The sequence below is a fragment of the Canis lupus genome, chromosome 5, assembly GCF_048164855.1.
Source record: "Canis lupus baileyi chromosome 5, mCanLup2.hap1, whole genome shotgun sequence".
Classification (NCBI taxonomy): Eukaryota; Metazoa; Chordata; class Mammalia; order Carnivora; family Canidae; genus Canis; species Canis lupus.
Window position 1 is genome coordinate 14,172,861 of NC_132842.1, and position 19,458 is coordinate 14,192,318.

A 19,458-nucleotide genomic window follows, 5' to 3' on the forward strand; every position below is an offset into this window, starting at 1 on the left:
TTGTAGCAGTGCTATTCAGGATAGCTCAAAACTGGCAACAAGACAAATGCCCATCCGTGGGTGCATGGATAAGCAAATCATATTACACTCAACAAGAGAGAGGAATGATTTGATGCATGCAATAAGAGAATTCATACTGTTTGATACGAAGTGATATAAAATCATAGAACAAGCAAAGCTAATTTATAGTGACACAGAAAGCATCAGTGATTGGTCCTGTGATGAGGGGTGGGGATAAAGAGCACAAGGGAACTTTTTTCAGGTGATGAGGGAACTTTTTGAAGTGATATTCACAGTTTCTTTTTTTGTTTTGTTTCCTTTTTTTTCCCCCTTTATAAGAGACGCAGAGAGCAGAGATACAGGCAGAGGGAGAAGCAGGCTCCCCATGGGGAGCCCAACCTGAGCCAAAGACAGATGCTCAACCACTGAGCCACCCAGGTGCCCCCACATTTTATTTTTTCTTAAAATATATCTGGGATTTGTTTCAGATATAATAAGGTGAAAGACACAGGGAAAATTACCTTTAGAAGAAGAATTTATCACTTCCTAAGAGGAAAGGGCATGCCATGCATCCAGGGCCACATTGGGAAGTTCCAGGGTTGGTCAGGAAGCACACAGAAGGAGCTACCTAGAGCCTTTATTGTGTTTTTCTGGGAAAGGCAACACAGGGCAAGATAAACAGTTTGGGATTGGCTTGGTTGAAAGATTTCAGCAGTTCAAGGCTTTGGGTGGGCCTAGTTATCCAATACCTGGCCCTGAGGTGATTTAGGCCAGTGAAAATATTAGCAAGTTGTGTGACAGTCAGATAATGGAGGTGGTTGGGGATATGGACTCTGGTTTGTTTGCATATGAAATGAAGTTCACAGGGGAGCTGTTTGTCATCTCCAGGATTAGCTAGCTAGCCAAGAAGGGCACTCTGTCCTGTCAGCCAGGGCCCTAGTCTGAAAAAAGAATGTAATTACTACACTGGGGTATATGTTTGTTGAATGTAATTTATATCTCAATAAAGTTGTTTGGAAAAGTTAAAAAAAAAATGGTGAAATATAATGGACACATGAAATTACTTAAAGCAAGCTAGGAAAATTCCTTCTCAAGTACATTAAATGTTTTCAAACAATACCTGAGTATATATAAAGGACAAGAACAACGCGAAGTACTTCGCAAGTGTAAGTTCATTCAAGCACTTCTTTTTTTCCTCTTCTGTGTCATGACCGGTTTCATTTCCTCAACACATAAAAGAAAGGTGGCTTTTTCAGTTATAGGTTGTCTGGGGTTATTCAACCTTTCTTAGTCCTTTGCTGCCATGTTCCTAAGGTATAGTGTATGCATTCTTAGGGCTGAAAACCAAAGCTTCAGTCAGCTTCTCCCTCAACTTTTTCAGAATTTAATATGTCCTTTAGCACTCCATGGTGTAGGTTCCAGAGTTAAATATCAGTAGTCATGAGGAAGTCCTAGCTTGTATCCATTTGGAATGTGCCCCCTATTACTTGTCTCCCTCACTGGTCTTAGGATGCCCACTGGAGCTACATAGGATCCCCTCCAAATCCTTCTTCTAAGTAACTGCTCTTCAGTTATTTGAAGATGACTATCATTCCCTCTCTGAATTTTTTTATTGCCCAGGTTTGCTCCTTTCCCAGCTTCACTAAGTCATTTTTCCCCATTACTTTATTCCCATTCTTTGTTTCCCTGATTGTACTTTGACTCCAGAATCCAGCACAAAAACGTTCTGTGCGTATTTCCATTGACTTGGTCCACACTTGTTTGTCTGTTCATGTGTGCATTAGAGAAAAAAGGAATGAAGTTGGAGAGGGAGGGAGAATCTGCATGTGGGAAAACAGAGCATATGTATGAATTTAGGAATCAGACAGTCCTGGAGAAATTAAATCTGGCTCATCCTAGTGACTTTGCACATGTAGTTTCATTTCTTTGAGCCTCAGTTTCTTGACTTGAAGGATGACAACTGCTGATCCTCAGGTGAGGATAAGAGGTATGTGTGAATTACCTGACAGGTCCAACACGTAGTAAGCACTCAGTGTGGGAGACTTCATGTCGGTAAAGCTCTCATCTGTGGATTTACCAATTCCATTAAACCTAAAGCTTGTGCGAGAGTCAGTGTACAATACTTGAAAATTAAAAGTCACAGTAGGATCAAAATGTGGGGAAGGCCTGTGGGATGAGCAGCTGCCCAGTCACATTATCTTAAGATACAAAGAGCCCGTTATAAGTTACCAATAGTAAGACACCCAAGACTTTATCACCTTTTTAAATTTTTTCCTATTTCAGGTTCTCCTGGCCAAATTTATTATACTATGGTATTTGTCTCAGTGACAGTGTATCAGACAGGTGATATATGACATGTTTATTCTCTATAAAATGATTCCCTAAAATAATAATCTAGATAAACATCCACACTGTAGCTCTGGTTGGTGCCCATATACACACAATAGAGCATGCACTTAAACACAAACTCACATCATGGGTTAATGTTAATAAGCTCATTGAGCATGGAGCCAGTGATTTTTATATATTCTGTAAGATTCTGTATCTAAATTTATTTTGAAGGCAAAGTGGCATAACAAAGACATCGCAACATCTCCCTGAGCTTTCCTCAACTAGGAGTAAATGGGAGATTTCCATTTCCAGAACCATTGAGCTATAACTTCTCAAGTGACCAATTCACCTAATTCATATTTTTAATCAACTCTTTAAATATGACATATTAAATAAAATTAAAAGTACTCATATGAGTGATTTATAAAGCATATTGTAATAAATCTTGCCATAATTGATGGCATTCACTGTTTGCATCCCTTAACTTTTTTCCTTTCAGGTAGATTTTTCTACTTAATAGAAGTCAAGCAAGAAAAGTTAGGTTATAATGATCAGAGATTGTGTATACTATGAAGGACACACTGACTGCTAATGTTGTATCATGGTGCCTTGACCTTGCTTGTGTGATATTTGAAAAATAATGTTAGATCTTATGTGACTTTTTAATGCCACTTTTCCTCTAGCACATTTATATAATGCACTTTTCTTTCCAGGCCAATCAGAAGATGCAATATTGTGATTATTCATAAGTTTTCTTTAATAAGCATTAGGTGCATTTATTACATAATTTATTCATTTTTCATAATACAGTAGAGTTAAATACAGCAGTGCTTTATGTGGTAGAAGAAGACATTAGACTCCATTTGAGCAAATTTTCTACTTTAAACACCAAAATATTGAGGGTACAGGTGAAATTATTTTAATGGCACTCCTTATCTCATATAGCATTCCAGAGCAGTAATATAAAGACTTATCTTTTTTTTTTTTTTTCTGATGGCAAAGATGGTATTTGTTCATTAAGGAAACTTAGTCATGTATCTATCCATAAGAAAGTAAACAGTAATTTAATTTTCTCTCTCTCTCCCTGTCTGTCATGAATAAATAAATAAAATCTTTAAAAATAATAAATAAATATTTAAAAAAGAGAAGAAATAGTCCCTTTTAATATTTGGTAGTTTTTCTCATGCATATAGGGGAGAGGGTATTGAACCTACTACCTCTCTGTAACCAGCCCCTTTCATACATGTATGATAAGCTTTTTTTATATTTTAAATATTTTAAGAAACATTATTTGTAATAGCTTTATTGTAAAAATATGTCCTAATTTACTTAGGGGTTTTACATTTTGTGTGTATTTTAAATGGCACCCTGAAAAATTTTAAAAAGGTAATAAAGATGAAGATCATGAAGATGGATGGCTTTGCACATTATTATGATAACCTTCTGAAGTGGAAGAAAGGTCTGAATCAGAAGGAATGCAGAACTTTAAGGCTCAGGATGCCTATTGTAAAAATACCCCTCAAAGAGTCTCCATGTAAATATCTCCTACTTAGTAGATTGCCTTGTTTTGTTTCTCTTGCTATGCAAAAAGCAAAATTTTGGTGTAGTCCCAATAGTTTATTTTTGCTTTTGTTTCCCTTGCCTGAGGGAAAAAATGTTGCCAAGGCTGATGTCAAAGACATTACTACCTGTTTTCTTCTAGGAGTTTTCTGATTTCACATTTAGGTCTTTAATGTATTTTGAGGAATTTTTTTTTTTTTTTTGTATGGTATGGTGTTAGAAAGTGATCCAGTTTCTTTTTTGCATGTAGTGGTCCAGTTTTTCCAACATTATTTATTGAAGAAACAGTCTTTTCCCATTGTATATTCTTGCCTCCTCTGTCATGATTGATTGACCCTGTAATCATGGGTTTATTTCTGGGCTCTCTATTGATCTGTGTGTCTGTTTTTGTGCCATACTGTCTTGATTACCATAGCTTTATAGTATGGTTTGAAATCTGGAATTGTGATACCTCCAACTTTCTTCTTGTTTCTCAAGATTGCTTTGACTATTTGGGGTCTTCTGTGGTTCCATGCATATTTCAGTATTATTTTGTCTAATTCTGTGAAAAAATGCTGTTGATATTTTGATAGGGATTGCACTGAATCTGTAATTGCTTTGGTACTATGAACAGTTTAGTAATATTAATTCTTCTAGTTTCATAAGCATGGACTATCTTCTCATTTGTTGGTGTTGTCTTTTATTATCTTTCATCAGGGTTTTTTTTTTTTAAGATTTTTTATTTATTTACTAGAGACACAGAGAGAGAGAGACAGAGAGAGAGAGAGAGAGAGAGAGAAGCAGGCTCCATGCTGGGAGCCCAATGTGGGACTCGATCCCGGGTCTCCAGGATTACACCCTGGGCTGAAGGCAGCACTAAACTGCCAAGCCACCAGGGCTGCCCTCATCAGTGTTTTGTAGCCTTCACAATATAGATCTTTCAACTCCTTGGTTAAATTAATTCCTAGGTATTTGGTTCTTTTTAATGCAATTGTAAATGGAGTATTTTCTTAATTCCTTTTTCTGGTATTTCATTATTAGTATACAGACATGCAACAGATTTCTGTACATTAATTTTGTATCCTGTGACTTTACTGAATTTATCAGTTTTAATAGTGGAATCTTTTTTTGGGGGGGTGGAGTCTTCAGAGTTTTCTATATATAGTATCATGTCATCTGCAAATAGTAAAGTTTTACTTCTTCCTTACCAATTTGGATGCCTGCTATTTCTTTTTCTTATCTAATAGCTGCAGCTAGGACTTCCAGTACTATGTTGAATAAAAGTGGTGAAAGTGGACATCCTTGTCTTGCTGCTGATCTTAGGGAAAAGCTCTCAGTCTCTCCCCATTGTGTATGATGTTAGTTGTAGGTTTTTCATATATGCCCTTTATTATGTTGAGGTAATGTTCCATCTTATCCACTTTGTGGAGGGTTTTTATCATGAATGTTTGTAGTATTCTGTCAAATGATTTTCCTGCTTCTATTGAGATGATAATGTGGTTTTTATTCTTTTTCCTGTTAATGTGCAGTATCATACTGATTGGCTTGCAAATATTGAACCACCCTTGTATCCCTGGATTACGTCTTAAGTGATCATGGTGAATAATCTTTTTCATGTGTTGTTGAATTCAATTTGCTAGTATTTCGTTAGGATTATTGCATCTGTGTTCATCAGGGATATTGGCCTGTGGTTTTCTTTTTCTAGTGTTTTTTGGTCTAAAATTTTGTTTGTAATATTTGCATTTATGTTATGAGGAATGTCAGTCTGAAGGTTTTTCCTTCTATTGGCTTTTTGTCTGGTTTTAATATTGTATAATATCTGTATAATATTGGCCTCATAGAATTAGATTGTTAGAATTCTCTCCTTTTCATTTTTCTAGATTTTTTACATAATTGGTATTGTTTCTTCTTTAAACATTCAGTAGATTTCACCAAACCAATCTTGTGGACTGGAGTTTTCTTCAAGAGAAGCTTTTCAACTAGAAATTCAATTTCTTTGAAAATATAGGGTCACTTCTTGAGTGAGCTTTGGTAGTTTGTGTCTTTCAGGAAAATTGTTGATTTAATTTAAATTATCAGATTTTTATGGCCAAAATGTTGTTTGTAATTATCCCTATTATCTTTTTAATAGGAGTTAGCATCTGTAGTGAGGTCATCTCTCTCATTCCTGATATCGATCATATGTGTCTGATTAGTTTATCAAATTTATTGATATTCTCAAAGAATCTATTTTTTATTTAATTTATTTTTATCTATTTTTCTGTTGTTATTTCACTCATTTACTCTCCAGTCACCTATTTCTTTTCTTCTGCTTACTTTGGGTTAAATTTGCTTTTTTTGGTTTTTAAGGTAGAAATTGAGGTCGTTGACTTGAGACCTACTTTCTTTACTAAAGGAGATGCTTAGTACTCTAAATTTCTCTCTGTGTCCTGTTTTTTGATATGTTGTTTGTATCTCATTCAGTTCAAAAATATTTTTAATTTTCATTTTGATTTCTTCTTTGAACCCATAGGTTAGTTATAATTGTGTGACAACAAATATTTGAAGATTTTTCAGGTAATGTTTCTGTTTTTTTGTTTTCTACTTTAATTCCACTGGGGTCAGAGAACATACATTATATGACTTGAGTCCTCTTAAGTTTATTGAAACTTGTTTTATGGCCCAGAATATGTTCTGTCTTGATAAATATTTCATGTGCACTTGAAAACAGTGTATATTCTGTGGTGTTGGGTGGAATGCTTTATAAATGTCGATTAAGTCAAGTTAACCTTTAATACCTTTAGTGATTCTCTGTCTCTTATTGAGTATTGATTATGAATTATTATCTGTTTTTCCATGCAGTTCTATTAGATCTTTCTTTAGAAGTTCAATTATTTGGAACATAAACATTTGAGATTAGTATATCTTTTTGATGAGTTGACATTTTATAATTATGAAGCGACCTTCTTTTTGCCTGGTATAATAGTCATTGCTTTATAATCTTTTTCTGATACTAGTATTGCTACTCTATTTTTCTTTTGTCTCATGCTAATGTGATAGATCTTTTTCCATTCTTTTTACTTATAACCAGTTTGTATCTTTGTATTTGAAGTGCCTTTCTTATAAGCAACATAAAGTTTGGGTCCTGCTTTTTTAATACAAACTCTATCTTTTACTGGAATATTTAGATCACTTGCATTTAATATGATATTGATATGATTAGATTTTAATCTATCATCTTACTGTTTTATTTCTATTTGTCCCATCTGTTTTATTCTCTCCTATTTTCCCTTGGAAAACTGAGTATTTTTATGATTCCATTTTTTAATTGTTGGTTTTTTAGCTAAAATTCTTTGTTTTGTGATTTTAGTTTTGCTTTGAGATGTATAATATACATGTTTAATTTATTATAATCTACCTCCCAGTCATATTATACCACTTCACTGATAGTATAAGAACTTTACAAATGTATACTTCTATTATTCTTCTCTCAACTTTTGTCCTATTGTTATCATTATAAACCCCACATTACATTCTTAATTATTTTTATTCAAATAGTTGCCTTTTTAGAAGATTTAAATATTAAAAAGAAAAGCATTGTATGCTTACTATACAATTCCCATTTCTAGTATTCTAATGTTCCTGCCTAAAAGACATTGTTTAGCATTTTTATAGTGTGAGTGGACTTGTAATGTATTCTTTCAGCTTTTGTATTTATAAAATACCTTCATTTCTCCTTTATTTTTTAAGATACTGTCTCTAAACATAGAATTCTAGATTACAGGTTTTTCTTTCAGTATTTTAAAGATGCTGCTCCACTGTCTTCTCACTTGCATTGTTTCCAATGAGAAATCCTCTATATGTAATGTATTTTTGGAATGCCTTTACATTTTTTTTTCACTAGTTTTGAGCAATTTGGTCATAATATGCTTTGGTGTAGTTTTCATGTTTTCTTATGCCTCAGGTAATTTTGAGCTTTTGGGGTCTATGTTTATAGCTTTACTCAAATTTGGAAAAAAGTCTGCCATTCTTTCTAAAATGATTTTTTTTTGTCTTTCCATCTTTCTCCTCTCCAATAATTTGCATATTAGGCTGCTTGAAGTTGTCCTGTAGCTCACCAATCATTTCTTCTTTTCTTTTTTTTTATTATTCTCTGCTTCCTGAGTTTCATTTTGGAAAATCTCTAATTACTATGTCTTCAAGTTTGCTAACATTTTCTTTTGACATGGGTAATATGCTGTTAATCCTATCCAATGTATTTTCATTTTATATATTACAGTTTTCATCTCTGGAAATATCATGTGGGTCTTTTTTATATCTTTCCTATATATTTAACTTTTTGAACATATGAAATACAGTCATTACTTAATCAGTGTTAGAGCTTAATATTCATGACTGCTAATTCTAACGTGTGTCAGTTCAGAGTCAGTTTTGATTATTTTCTTTATTATGGCTCATGTTTTCCTGTTTCTTCATATGCTTGATAATTTTTAAATAGATGTCAGATATTATGAATTTTATTTTCTGGGTGATGGATATTTTTGCAGATCTGTTCTAAATGTACAGTTAAGACACTTGGAATTAGTTTGCTCTTTTCAGTCTTGCTTTACAATTTGTCATATGAAACCAAAAATGCTTGGTGTAGGGCTTGATTTTTTTTCCCTACTGAGGCAAGATCCTTCTTTGTCCTCTACTGGATGTCCAATGAACGAGGATTTGCTTCAATCTGGCTGGTAGGAGGAGGTGCTACTCCTGCCCCTCCGTGAGTGTTGAGCAGCGTGGATTTTCCCTTGACCTCACATAGTTTCTTCACTTGCATGTGCTGATCAGTACACATGCAAATACTTGATAGAGACCCTCTTCGTTGCTCTCTCTTTCTCTTTCTACAGTTCTGTCTTCTCCGTTACTCTGGGTGTCTCCACCAGGGTTCTCCCTTCCTACAAAATTGTCATACGGCTCATCTCATTTGTTTCCTGTCTCCCAAGAAAAGTCTTGTGATTTGATGTCCAATGTTTTGAAATATTATTTCACATATTTTGTCTATATTTTTTATTGATTCAGGCATGAGGACAAATCTGGTCTCTGTTTCTCCATCTTGGCTGTAGCAGAAGTCATGCCTGTTAATTTTGGCTAATTTTCTATTGAAAAACATTTAAAATTTTAAATAGATTCATCTGTCTTTACCTTAATGGTGTCTGTCTTTGGTGTCATGCTTGAAACACTTGTGTATTTGATGGCATATAAAATATTTACCTATATGTTTTTCAGTCTTTAACTGCCATATTTTTATATTCAAATATTTTTAATATATATTTTATTATAAACAATTTGGAAAATAGCTAAATTGGAAGTGAAAACACCTGAAATGCTTCAGCAAACACACTGCCAGCACACATCTTAACATATTTCCTGTCATGCATTTTGCAATACCTTTGTTTTTTAGATAGTTGTTACCCTAGAGTGTGTGTCATTTACCATGTTCATTTAATTTATTTTCCATCTTGCTGCATAATCTTTATAACTGTATCATAATGACTTAGTTATATTTCATCAAGTGAGTACACTGCAATTATACTACCTTTACCTCTATTGTTAAACATTTTCATTATTTCTTCTTAAATAGAGTATATGAAACATAATTATCTGGCAGGGCATTTTTAGGGAATCTTAATTTTGCTTTTTTCTTTTCTTTGCCACTCTGGGTAGAGATGCAGATATAGTCCCTCTCTCATTCTATCATCACTTCCCCCTCCAGGCCCATACCACTACACTCAGTAAAACCGTGTCTCTATAAAAATGAGAAGGAAATAAAAACATTTGTTTCCTAATAATAGTGCAGTCTATTTCTTATTACTCAGATGATTATAAATAGGAAAAATTTTTAAAGAGCCTGTAATATACATTTTCCATATGTATTAACAAGGCATTGAATTGTTTTCTAATTATTATTTGTGCTTGGTTCTTTTTAGAGAAGTTGCTATTCAAGTCAAATACATCATAATGCAGAATTCTTTATCAGTACCACCAAAAGATCAAGGTAAGATAAACCATGCTGAGGAAAATGGTAATGTGCATGTTATAAATAGTGGAAATTGACATATTCAGTGCCACTGTCCTCTGACCACAGGTAATTTATTTCCTGGAACTAAGAACAAAATTCTAATTATATCAGAAAGTTAATTTCCTTTGATAAATTACTGAAGTGTATATAAGGACATGTATCCTTGATAGAGAACTCCTCGAGAGCAGGGCCATCTCATCCCACACAAAACTCAGAGAATCCAGCCCATTCGCTGGCAGTTAGTTGGCACCAGTTGATGTGAAATGCAATTATCAAGTACTGGCTTTGGTGAAGCAGAACAACATGTTTTAGTGAAAGGACTATATATATATATATATATATATATATATATATATATATATATATATATATATATTCATACACATGCTGTAGAGATAGGGGATATTCACAATACATTTCTTTGACTTGTTTCTTCCCATTTTAAAAAGAAACATAAAAAAAGCCATTCTGCAGCCCCACGTGATTTATAAAGAAAATCATGTTTTTTTAACAGGAATTCCTGGAGGTTTTAGAAAAGTAATATATAGGTGGAAATAAAGTCTTTCTGAATACAGAATAATTAAATTTCCTTCACTGTCAAGGGCAAACTCTAACCCTTAGGAAGAATTCAAATCTTTCACCTACCCCTACATACTCTGTTCTACGCAGAAGTTTTGCTATGTATGTGAGGAAAATAATGTTTTAATGATGCCAAATTGGGCTTCCTTCACAGAAGATGTAACTTTTAATGAATGGAAGGAATTTGCTACAAAGAACCCATAACCAAAACAAAAGGCAGCATCGTAACTGGAGTCTATGTTTGACATTTAATTCTAGCACTGAATTGCATGTCTTAAGACACATCACTCGATCCATCTTTCTCATCTATAAATCTATAAAATGAACTTAGTAAGTACTACTTTACAGGTCATGTGGAGATGGAAGGAGATAATACATGTAAATCACCCAGCTCCTTCCTACTTGTGTATTAGGCACTATAAGATGACAGTGGGTATGCTCCTAATGGTTGTTTTTAATATCTGGGCTCCATCTGAGGAGGCTGATATAATGAGATGAGCATGGCTGCCTCCTGCTTCAGGTGCCTACTGGCCTGAAAAGGCCAAGCATGATCCAAGGGGATCCAAGGGGAAGAAACACAGAAGAGACTCTAGCTTAGTTTTGGTCTGGACATTTGGCCAAAGGAGAGTAAAAGTCCTTGAGACTCAGGCAAGATCCAGCCCTGGACACGAGGGCAAGAAAGGACATGGGATGAGAGAGAGGAGAGCAACACTAACTAGAAATAAAACTATGCATTTTCTATGAGTTGTCTTCTGGCATAGCCTTTGGAAGATTTCTGCAGTAGTAGGTAGCTGATCAAGGGTTTGGAAACTTAGTGTCCTACCTGGTATCACCTTCTTCATCTGAGTTAGAGGTATGACTGCTTAGAAGGAAGAGCAGTAAGGGATCCCTGGGTGGTGCAGCGGTTTGGCGCCTGCCTTTGGCCCAGGGCGCGATCCTGGAGACCCGGGATCGAATCCCACGTCAGGCTCCCGGTGCATGGAGCCTGCTTCTCTCTCTGCCTGTATCTCTGCCTCTCTCTGTGTGTGTGTGATTATCATAAATAAATAAATAATTTAAAAAAAAAAAAAAAAGAAGGAAGAGCAGGAAAGCTGGCCTCCTTTCCTACATCTACTGCCAACCAGCTGTGGAACTTCAGACTACTTATTTTGTCTGTAAGCATTGATTTAGTAAAGCCAGGATTACTAGATATTCTTTTCCATCTCTAAAAGTTGGTAAATCTATGTAACTACGCAATGAGCTGCTTGGTTTCTGGCTGATAGAGGGAAGTCGTTCATGTCATCTCTCACACCTTCTGCCTACTTTCTCATCAAGCCTTGTTTTGTTTTCAGGTCTACTTCTCCAGCTATTGCATAATCTTAGTTACCTCTGTGGGCTTGGTGGGAAAATAAGATGCCTTCAAGCCTAGCAAGGAGTTCAGTAGCTCTAGTAAATACTTCGTCAGTCTTTTCTGAGACCAAAGATGCTTAAGCCTCAAACCCAGAATTTAACAGAGAAAAAGATGACATAACTAAAAGCTCAATTAATCAAGTGCCTCCCGTCACTTTAACCACATCTTTAGATTTCTTTGTTGTACTTAATCCTCACGTAAGTTAGATACAATCTTTATTTGAAAGTTTCAGGGAGATTGGTTACTTTTACCAAGATCACCAGTCAGGGAAGTGACTGAGCTAAGATTTGAACCCAGATCTATCAATATCCAATACTCACTATTTGTCCCCTATGTCACACTATAAATCTATAAAGAATACTTCTGGTTCTATTTTTAGATTATTCCCCTTTTCCTTCTCTGATCAAACATTAATTTATATTTCTGTCATCAAATATAATCAGTTATGTGACATGTGAAGTGTGCTGGGCACATGTCACTTGTTAATTAAATGCTAAGTAATTTATTTAACACATCATTGATGGCTATCTATAAATTACAATACTTATAAATTTCAGACCTGTAAACACACATGCACATATATTTTACATATTACTGTATGAAATTCAGGTAAGATATTACCAGCAGAGTTGTGGGGCTTAAGAAAATCCAGCATACCACATACTGTCTCCTAATAAAATTTCTGTAGTGGAAGCAGATTTAATGATCACCTGTATGATAGTTAACCAGGAATCATGTCAGGATTCAAAGATCTGAGGAATCCAGAGATAAGTCAGACACAGCTGGTGCTTTCACAACATATAAAATCCTGTTAGAAGAGCAGACATTGTATGTAATTAACACATGACAAATGCTCTCTTTGAAGAGAGTATGATGTCCTTTGCGAACCTGGGTGAACCTGGACAGTTGGTTAGGTCAGAAGTTTTGAGGCTGATGTTTTGGCCAGGAAATACAGCAGAGGAGATGACATTTGTTCAGGACATTAACACCTGTAGAAAACAACCTAGTGGAATTTAGAGGTCAAGGGATATGAGTTTAATGCTGAGAAAGAACTGGAGGAAATTAATTATAAATTCTAATGCCTTTTATTTAAATGTTTTCTAATTTTTATAAAGAAATTTAATATCACCGTATCACTGTAATGATAATTTATAGTATATTGAAAGATTTCCATTGTAATTTAGTGTCATCATTATTTCTCTCTGCATTGAAGTATTACTTATAGCACCTCCAAAAGTTCGTTAGACTTGCTTCATTACCATTTTCTATCTTCTCATGCATTCAGGATTTGGGGATAGGACTTATGGTTTTCCCATAACTTTCTGTTCTTTTGATTGATATTTTCAAATGATAATAGAAATATAAGGGCAAGTATTTTGTGTTGGAAAATAGCAAATTGTAGCAAGTAATAAACCATGTTTTGAAGGGAAAAAAAAGGCATGAAAACCACAGGATAAGGCCAACTACAGTTGTTGTAGTTTCTACTTTAAATTTGTTGAAGGACAAACAGAACTACCACAGTGATTGAAAATGCCCATGAATCTGCTTACTTGCCAGATAAGGAAACACACAAATGAGTGGCTCTGCCAAATAGGTCTCTGACAGGGACAGTTTATGTTGTCCGTGTGCTAGATAGTTCACTGTGGTGATGCCAGCCAATGAAGGATTGAAGTTTGCATCTTGGAGAGGGCAGGATGAATTGTCGGTCTCCACGTAGTTGGTTAAAACACGTCCTGCTATCCACTAGGCAGGAAAGAGTCTTCATGTAAGCCCAGGGAGGGTCTGTTTTACTGGAGTCGTTGGAAATTCTTCATCCTCTACCAGCTTCACAGTTCAGCTTTGCCATTGATGAGGCAAGTGTGTCGCAGGTAGAAAGGTCTACTTCCATGAGTCTTCTAATGTTTTTTCTCAGCTCTGTCATATTTAGATTGTTCAAAGATAGTTTTAAAATTGTGAGCACTATTTTTAGTCAGTGAGAGTAATAATAAATGGGGGTGAGAACACAGCAGCTGCTTTGAGGCAAGAGGGTTTTTTAATGACCCCCTTTGGAACTACTGCAAGTAGCTGAATATGCACTGTCAACCCCGACTCACTTCCAAAACCTGGACAGTGTTTAACTGTGTGGTCATGGCCATTACTGTGTATCACGGGAATTCAGATTTGGATCTGGAAAAAAAAACTGGATTTTCTGATTTAATAAAATACTTTTAAAATAATTACAGTATGGCCTAAAAATATAAAGACTTAAAAATATATACTTACATACTGATGTAAACATTTTGATATTGGCAAATATAGCATGTTAGAACTCAGGGAACATTTGGGGAAAGTAGTGAAAATTCATTTTTTTTTAAGTTTGGAAAAATAATCTTATTTTTAGGCTTCTAGTATCAGGTTCCTTATAAACTTCTTGATGATTTCTTGTATGTGTCTCTGGCAAGCTTTAAAGCAGTTCGGCATGTAGTGCCTTCTCATATATACATTAAATTTTGTTTAAAATGCTTTAGACTCAAACTTCAAAAAAACTCATATGACTTAGATACTGTGAAAACATTTTAATCTGTGCTTCTTGACGAAACACCCAGGTGGAGTTCCCAAGTCTGCATGTTCACTTAACAAATACTTATGGCTTTTGGAGAGGCCATGAGCAAAGCACAGGGGGAGAGAAGGAAACCCAAACTAAGCTCTCCTATTACAGCTCAGTTTCAGTAAAGATGTGCTGCCTATCAGAATGGTTCGCTTTTTATGAGAATTTAACCTAAAAATGGTGTATTATCCTATTATCTAACTACAGTTTGACTTTTCCCAACATGGTATTAAAGCTACTTCTTAAGCTCCTGTCCTGTTTTCTCTTCTCCTCCTCTTCCGTCTCTCTTTCTTCCCTCTCAGTCTGGGGAAAGAATATGAAACTAAAAGCTGAAGGGTTGAGCTCTATTTATCCTTCCACCCTTCTTTTTAGGCTCTGTGTCTTGGCTCAATCAGTGAGCCTCAGCCCCTTCATCTCTAAAATGGGGGTAATAATACTTGCTCTGGAAGAGCCAAATGAGGTAAGATACAGTCAATCCTCATCATTCACAATAGTCACATTCTCTAAAGTCACCACAAACACTAAATTAGATAATACAGAACCGTGGCTCCACAGCATTAGGTTCCTGTGAGCTTCTAGTCAAACACAACATTTTCATTAACTGTCAATATAGAATCTAGGGTTTTGTTTTCTTTTTTTAAGATTTTACTTATTTATTCATGAGAGACACAGAGAGAGAGGGGTAGAGACATAGGCAGGGGGAGAAGCAGGCTCACCTCAAGGAGCCCGATGTGGGACTTGATCCTGGGACTCCAGGATCACACCCTGGGCTGAAGGCAGGCGCCAAACTTCTGAGCCACCCAGGAATCCCCAGAATCTAGTTTTATGTGGAGTCCTTAACCTTGAACTCCCAGACACAACATTATATAACTCATGCCTAAACAGAGCTTATCTGACACATATATTTTTTCTACAGAGCACATCAGTGTTTTCACGCTTAGGAACACTGGATAGCACAGCAGCCCTATGCTTGAGGGATATTTTAAACAGTGAAATCGCCAACCAAAAAGGAAAAAAATAAGAAAAATGTGACACTACATAGAACACAAAAGTGACGATAGAAGAGCTGAAAGAAGGCAGAGCATCAACCACTGCTGAGAATGTGTACATGAGTTGACACAGGTTCTTTGCTTGTACGAGTCCACAGATGACCATGCAAGTGTCATCAGTATGGGATTTGGGGACTGCAAATAAATTTTAGCAAGCAGAAGGATTTGAATCTGTAAACAATGAGGATCAACTATATATAAATGTACCTTGTAAATTCTTTTAAAGCACAATGTGCATTTCAGAATAATTTGCAAAATAAGTTACTTTGGGTAACATTTAACTCAGATACAATAATTTTGTATAAAGTTGATATTATCAATGTTAAGCTCAGTTAAGTGCCTGCAGCTCAGTCATGACCTCAGGGTCCTGGGATCAAGCCCCATATCATCTCCCTGCTCAATGGGTTCTACTTCTCCTTCTCCCCCATCCCTCTCCACAACTTGTGCTCTCACACTCTCTCAAATAAACAAAATCTTAAAAAAAAAAAAAAAAAAAACCTTTAAAGGGATGCTTGGGTGGGTCAGTGGTTGAGCTGCCTTTGGCTCAGGGTATGATCCTGGAGGCCTGGGATTGAGTCCCATATCAGGCTCTCTCTATGTATGGAGACTGCTTCTCCCTCTGCCTATGTCTCTGCTTCTTTCTCTCTTTGTGCCTCATGTATAAATAAATAAAATCTCAAAAGAAAAACCTTTAAAAATATAGTAATAAATACATTATTTGAAAAAGACTGCAAGTTCTTAGCTCAGTAAATCTATGAATATAATTATTATTACAAATTCCTTAGCTCTTCAGCACTCACATTTAATGCACAGTAGCTGGAGAACCACTATAATCTGACGCTTTGTGTTTAGTGGTTAACATGGCTTTGTGACCTCATAATTGGGAGAGGGAGGGAGAACATTCCCTATGTATTACCAAAATATTATGTTTCTAAATATGTGACATTCATATGGAAACATTTTTATCTTAACTAGTGGTGTAAATGCTGTTCTTGGGCTTTTGGTACCATTTTATTTCTCAGACCAAGTACAAATTGACATTTTCAACCTGGTTTTGGTTAACTTACTTAATGTTGGAAATTGGAACTTTCCAGTGTAATCACCTCTGCAAAATACCACTATGGATTATTAGTATGTTATGCTGTTGACAGAAGTACAAATGGAAAACACACACATACCTATAGGAATTTCCTCATAGAACAAAATGGAAATAACCTGAGTGGCCTAAAGTTTATCAGGTAGACCTAATATTGGAAGTTACTTTCCTATTTTGAGATAAAACACTAGAGTTTAAAATATTCTTATTGGTAAATTCAGATTATGAGTATTTTTGTTGTTTGAAATAACCATATTTCCACTGCTTAAAAAGCAGGCTACTAATCATAGTCTGCTTGGGCATGTATCAGTGTCAATGTGGCCATTTGGCAGCAGAGTCAGAAGCTCCAGTTAACCATGCAAATATATTTCATAGCATCACATTCCACTTTGTCAGAACCCCCCGCTGCCTTTATATTATTAACGTAAATGCAGGTGCAAATAGCATTTATGTTCTTTGATAGAAAGCAGTTGGAGACATTTCACTGAGGGACACAACACTTTCAGATTGTGTACATCTGTTCAAATAATGTATCCAGCCCCAGTGACATGAACACAAGGATGGAAACATCTGCCCCTGAGACCATTTGCCATATAGCAGGTGCTTACATCTTTATTTATGCAGATGGTTAGTATGATGAGTTGAGCTGGGATAAAAGCAAAGAAGTTTGACAGAGGTATTTAGTATGCTTTGCAAGCCAGAAATATAGGTTAGGTGTTTCATGTTTGTAAAAGTCTAATACTAATAAGAATAGAAATGCATAAGTCTTGTAAAGCTTTAATGAAATAAACATACTGTCCCTCTGTAGATTAATTGGCACCAAAATTATAAAGATATTTACAGAAATTCCAACATCCAACTTATGCTAGAAACAAAACTTAATTAGTTTTAATAAAATGATTTTGAATGCATTTTGTTACAAGTTCTTTAAAACAGTGTTTTATTTTTTAAAAGATTATATACTACCAAGAAAATCTTGTGATAACATTTCCTAAAACTAGGGGAAAATACAAATATCATTTTAAAAAAATTTTTTTATTGGAATTCAATTTGCCAGCATATTGCATAACACCCAGTGCTCATCCCACCAAGTGCCCCCCCTCAGTGCCCATCACCCAGTCACCCCAACCATCTGCCCACCTCCCCTTCCACTACCCCTTGTTCATTTCCCTGAGTTAGTTGTCTCTCATGTTTTGTCACCCTCACTGATGCAAAATACAAATATCATTAATTTAAATATAATTTATTAGCTATTCCATGAATATAAATTCAAACTAAGTAAAATAAATTTTTGCAGCATTACATCTTTATAAGATTTTTGTCTAGCATTTTATTATTTAATCTTCATTCTAACATTTCCAATTACTGATATTTTAGTTATAATTGATATTTTTATTAGGATAAATTACCTTTAAATGCCTTATTTTCAAAACTGTGTCCCATGGACCTGCCATATTATATTCTCACAGGAAACAATAGTGAAGGGAACAAAAACTTATCAACCAAAAGCAAGACATTTCCAGATTTTGTCTTATGTTCTCATTCACCCACAGAACAAAAAATCATAGAATCTCAAAAGAGCTGGGACATTAGATTTTATTTAGTTCAGCAGTTCTCAAACTTTTATAGTTTGGGGACCCCTTTATACTCGTAAAAATTTGAGGACTCTAGAGAACATGTTTATGTCCATTATATCCAGTGGCATTTATCACTTTTGAGATTATAAACTGAAAATATGTATGTACTTGTGAATTCATTTTAAAATAACAATAACAAGCTCATTACAGCTGAATATAAATAACCTATTTTATGTAATTAGAAACAATTAGAAGACTGGCATAGACTTTGGTTTTTTTCAAATGTGTTGAAAGTCTAGCTTCATTAAAAATGTTGGAGTCTTATATCTGGTCTTATATTCAGTATGTTGTGATATGTCATTTATGTTGAAGTGTTTGTAGAAGATCTAGTTTTACATTAGCTGGAAAGAGAGAGAGTATATTAATAGCCTTTTCAGATAATTATGCTTATTTTTCTTGATACAATGCCAAAATGTGTCCAATAACTGTAACGGACTTTAAATGAGTCAGGTAACTTCTTAAAGTTTAGTTGTGATGAGAAATTTGAAACTTAGGTCAAGATGCTTCTTATATTCTGCTACTTTTTGATCTGGCTTACATTTGAGTTAGTCTTTTAACCATCCATGTAACATCAGGTATGGGTTATTTTGGGGGGAGGGGGAAGTTCACTGAGTTTGTGGATCTTCTATACATCATTTTAGCCAGTATTTTAAAGATCCTCTTTGTTCATGTGACCAGTCCCACCCCAAAAATCATTAAGTATTTGGAAGTTTCAGATTTCCAGTGATGGATTCATGTTTTCCAAAATTCTAACTGCCCCTTTTAAGAGTACTTTTTTTTTTTTTTTTTTATCACTGGCAGTGGTTACCATCAGTTTTTTTTTGTTTGTTTTTTTGTTTTTTTTTTTCTTGTAGTGACAAGCTTTGTTCATCCACTTTTGGGAAAATATCTGCCAAATACCCACGTTTGACCATGCTCTTTCAACATGTGTCTGTCAGATGTTCTTTCAAGTAAAAGTGGTATTCCATGACAAAAGGCACTAGATCAGCTTCACAACTCAGTGGCACACGTGCTTTCCCTCAGGTCATCCTTCAGTATGCAGCAGAAGGTTCTATGCTATGAACCATTTCATCACACAGAATTTTAAAATGGCATGTAAGGACCATGGTTTTTATAACACTAAAATTGTGTGCTGCTTCTGCTGTGTTGTACTGAGAGAGTGTGTTAAGAATATGGCTGTGTGGACAGTTTGCTGTCATTGCCTGAACTC

The 19,458-nt window shown here is 35.1% G+C and overlaps 1 protein-coding gene and 1 long non-coding RNA gene across 20 annotated transcripts in view; one reads left to right on the forward strand and one right to left on the reverse strand.

The window, feature by feature from the left end:
* The window catches only part of LOC140633240 (uncharacterized), a 77,225-nt gene extending 72,298 nt beyond the window's left edge, over positions 1-4,927 (reverse strand). Inside the window, exons 1-2 of one of the 4 annotated variants that reach the window (XR_012030873.1) lie at positions 1,121-4,927; positions 522-650 (exon numbers count right to left, since the gene is read on the reverse strand). This is a non-coding gene — a long non-coding RNA (uncharacterized lncRNA). The remainder of the gene's footprint in view (positions 1-521; positions 651-1,120) is intronic. The other 3 variants (XR_012030875.1, XR_012030872.1, XR_012030874.1) reach the window with 3 other exon arrangements.
* ZNF438 (zinc finger protein 438) overlaps positions 1-19,458 on the forward strand; it is a 401,908-nt gene that overhangs the window by 363,502 nt on the left and 18,948 nt on the right. For 11 of the 16 annotated variants that reach the window (XM_072825512.1, XM_072825513.1, XM_072825516.1 and 8 more), the window contains one exon: positions 9,819-9,886. The exons of 1 other annotated variant lie outside the window; for it this stretch is intronic. In XM_072825512.1, coding sequence (XP_072681613.1) covers positions 9,850-9,886 — 37 coding nt within the window. In that variant the 5' untranslated portion in view covers positions 9,819-9,849. Of the gene's footprint in view, positions 1-339; positions 439-6,382; positions 6,427-9,818; positions 9,887-19,458 lie in introns of those variants that run through there. 4 more of the 16 variants (XM_072825520.1, XM_072825515.1, XM_072825521.1 and 1 more) reach the window with 2 other exon arrangements.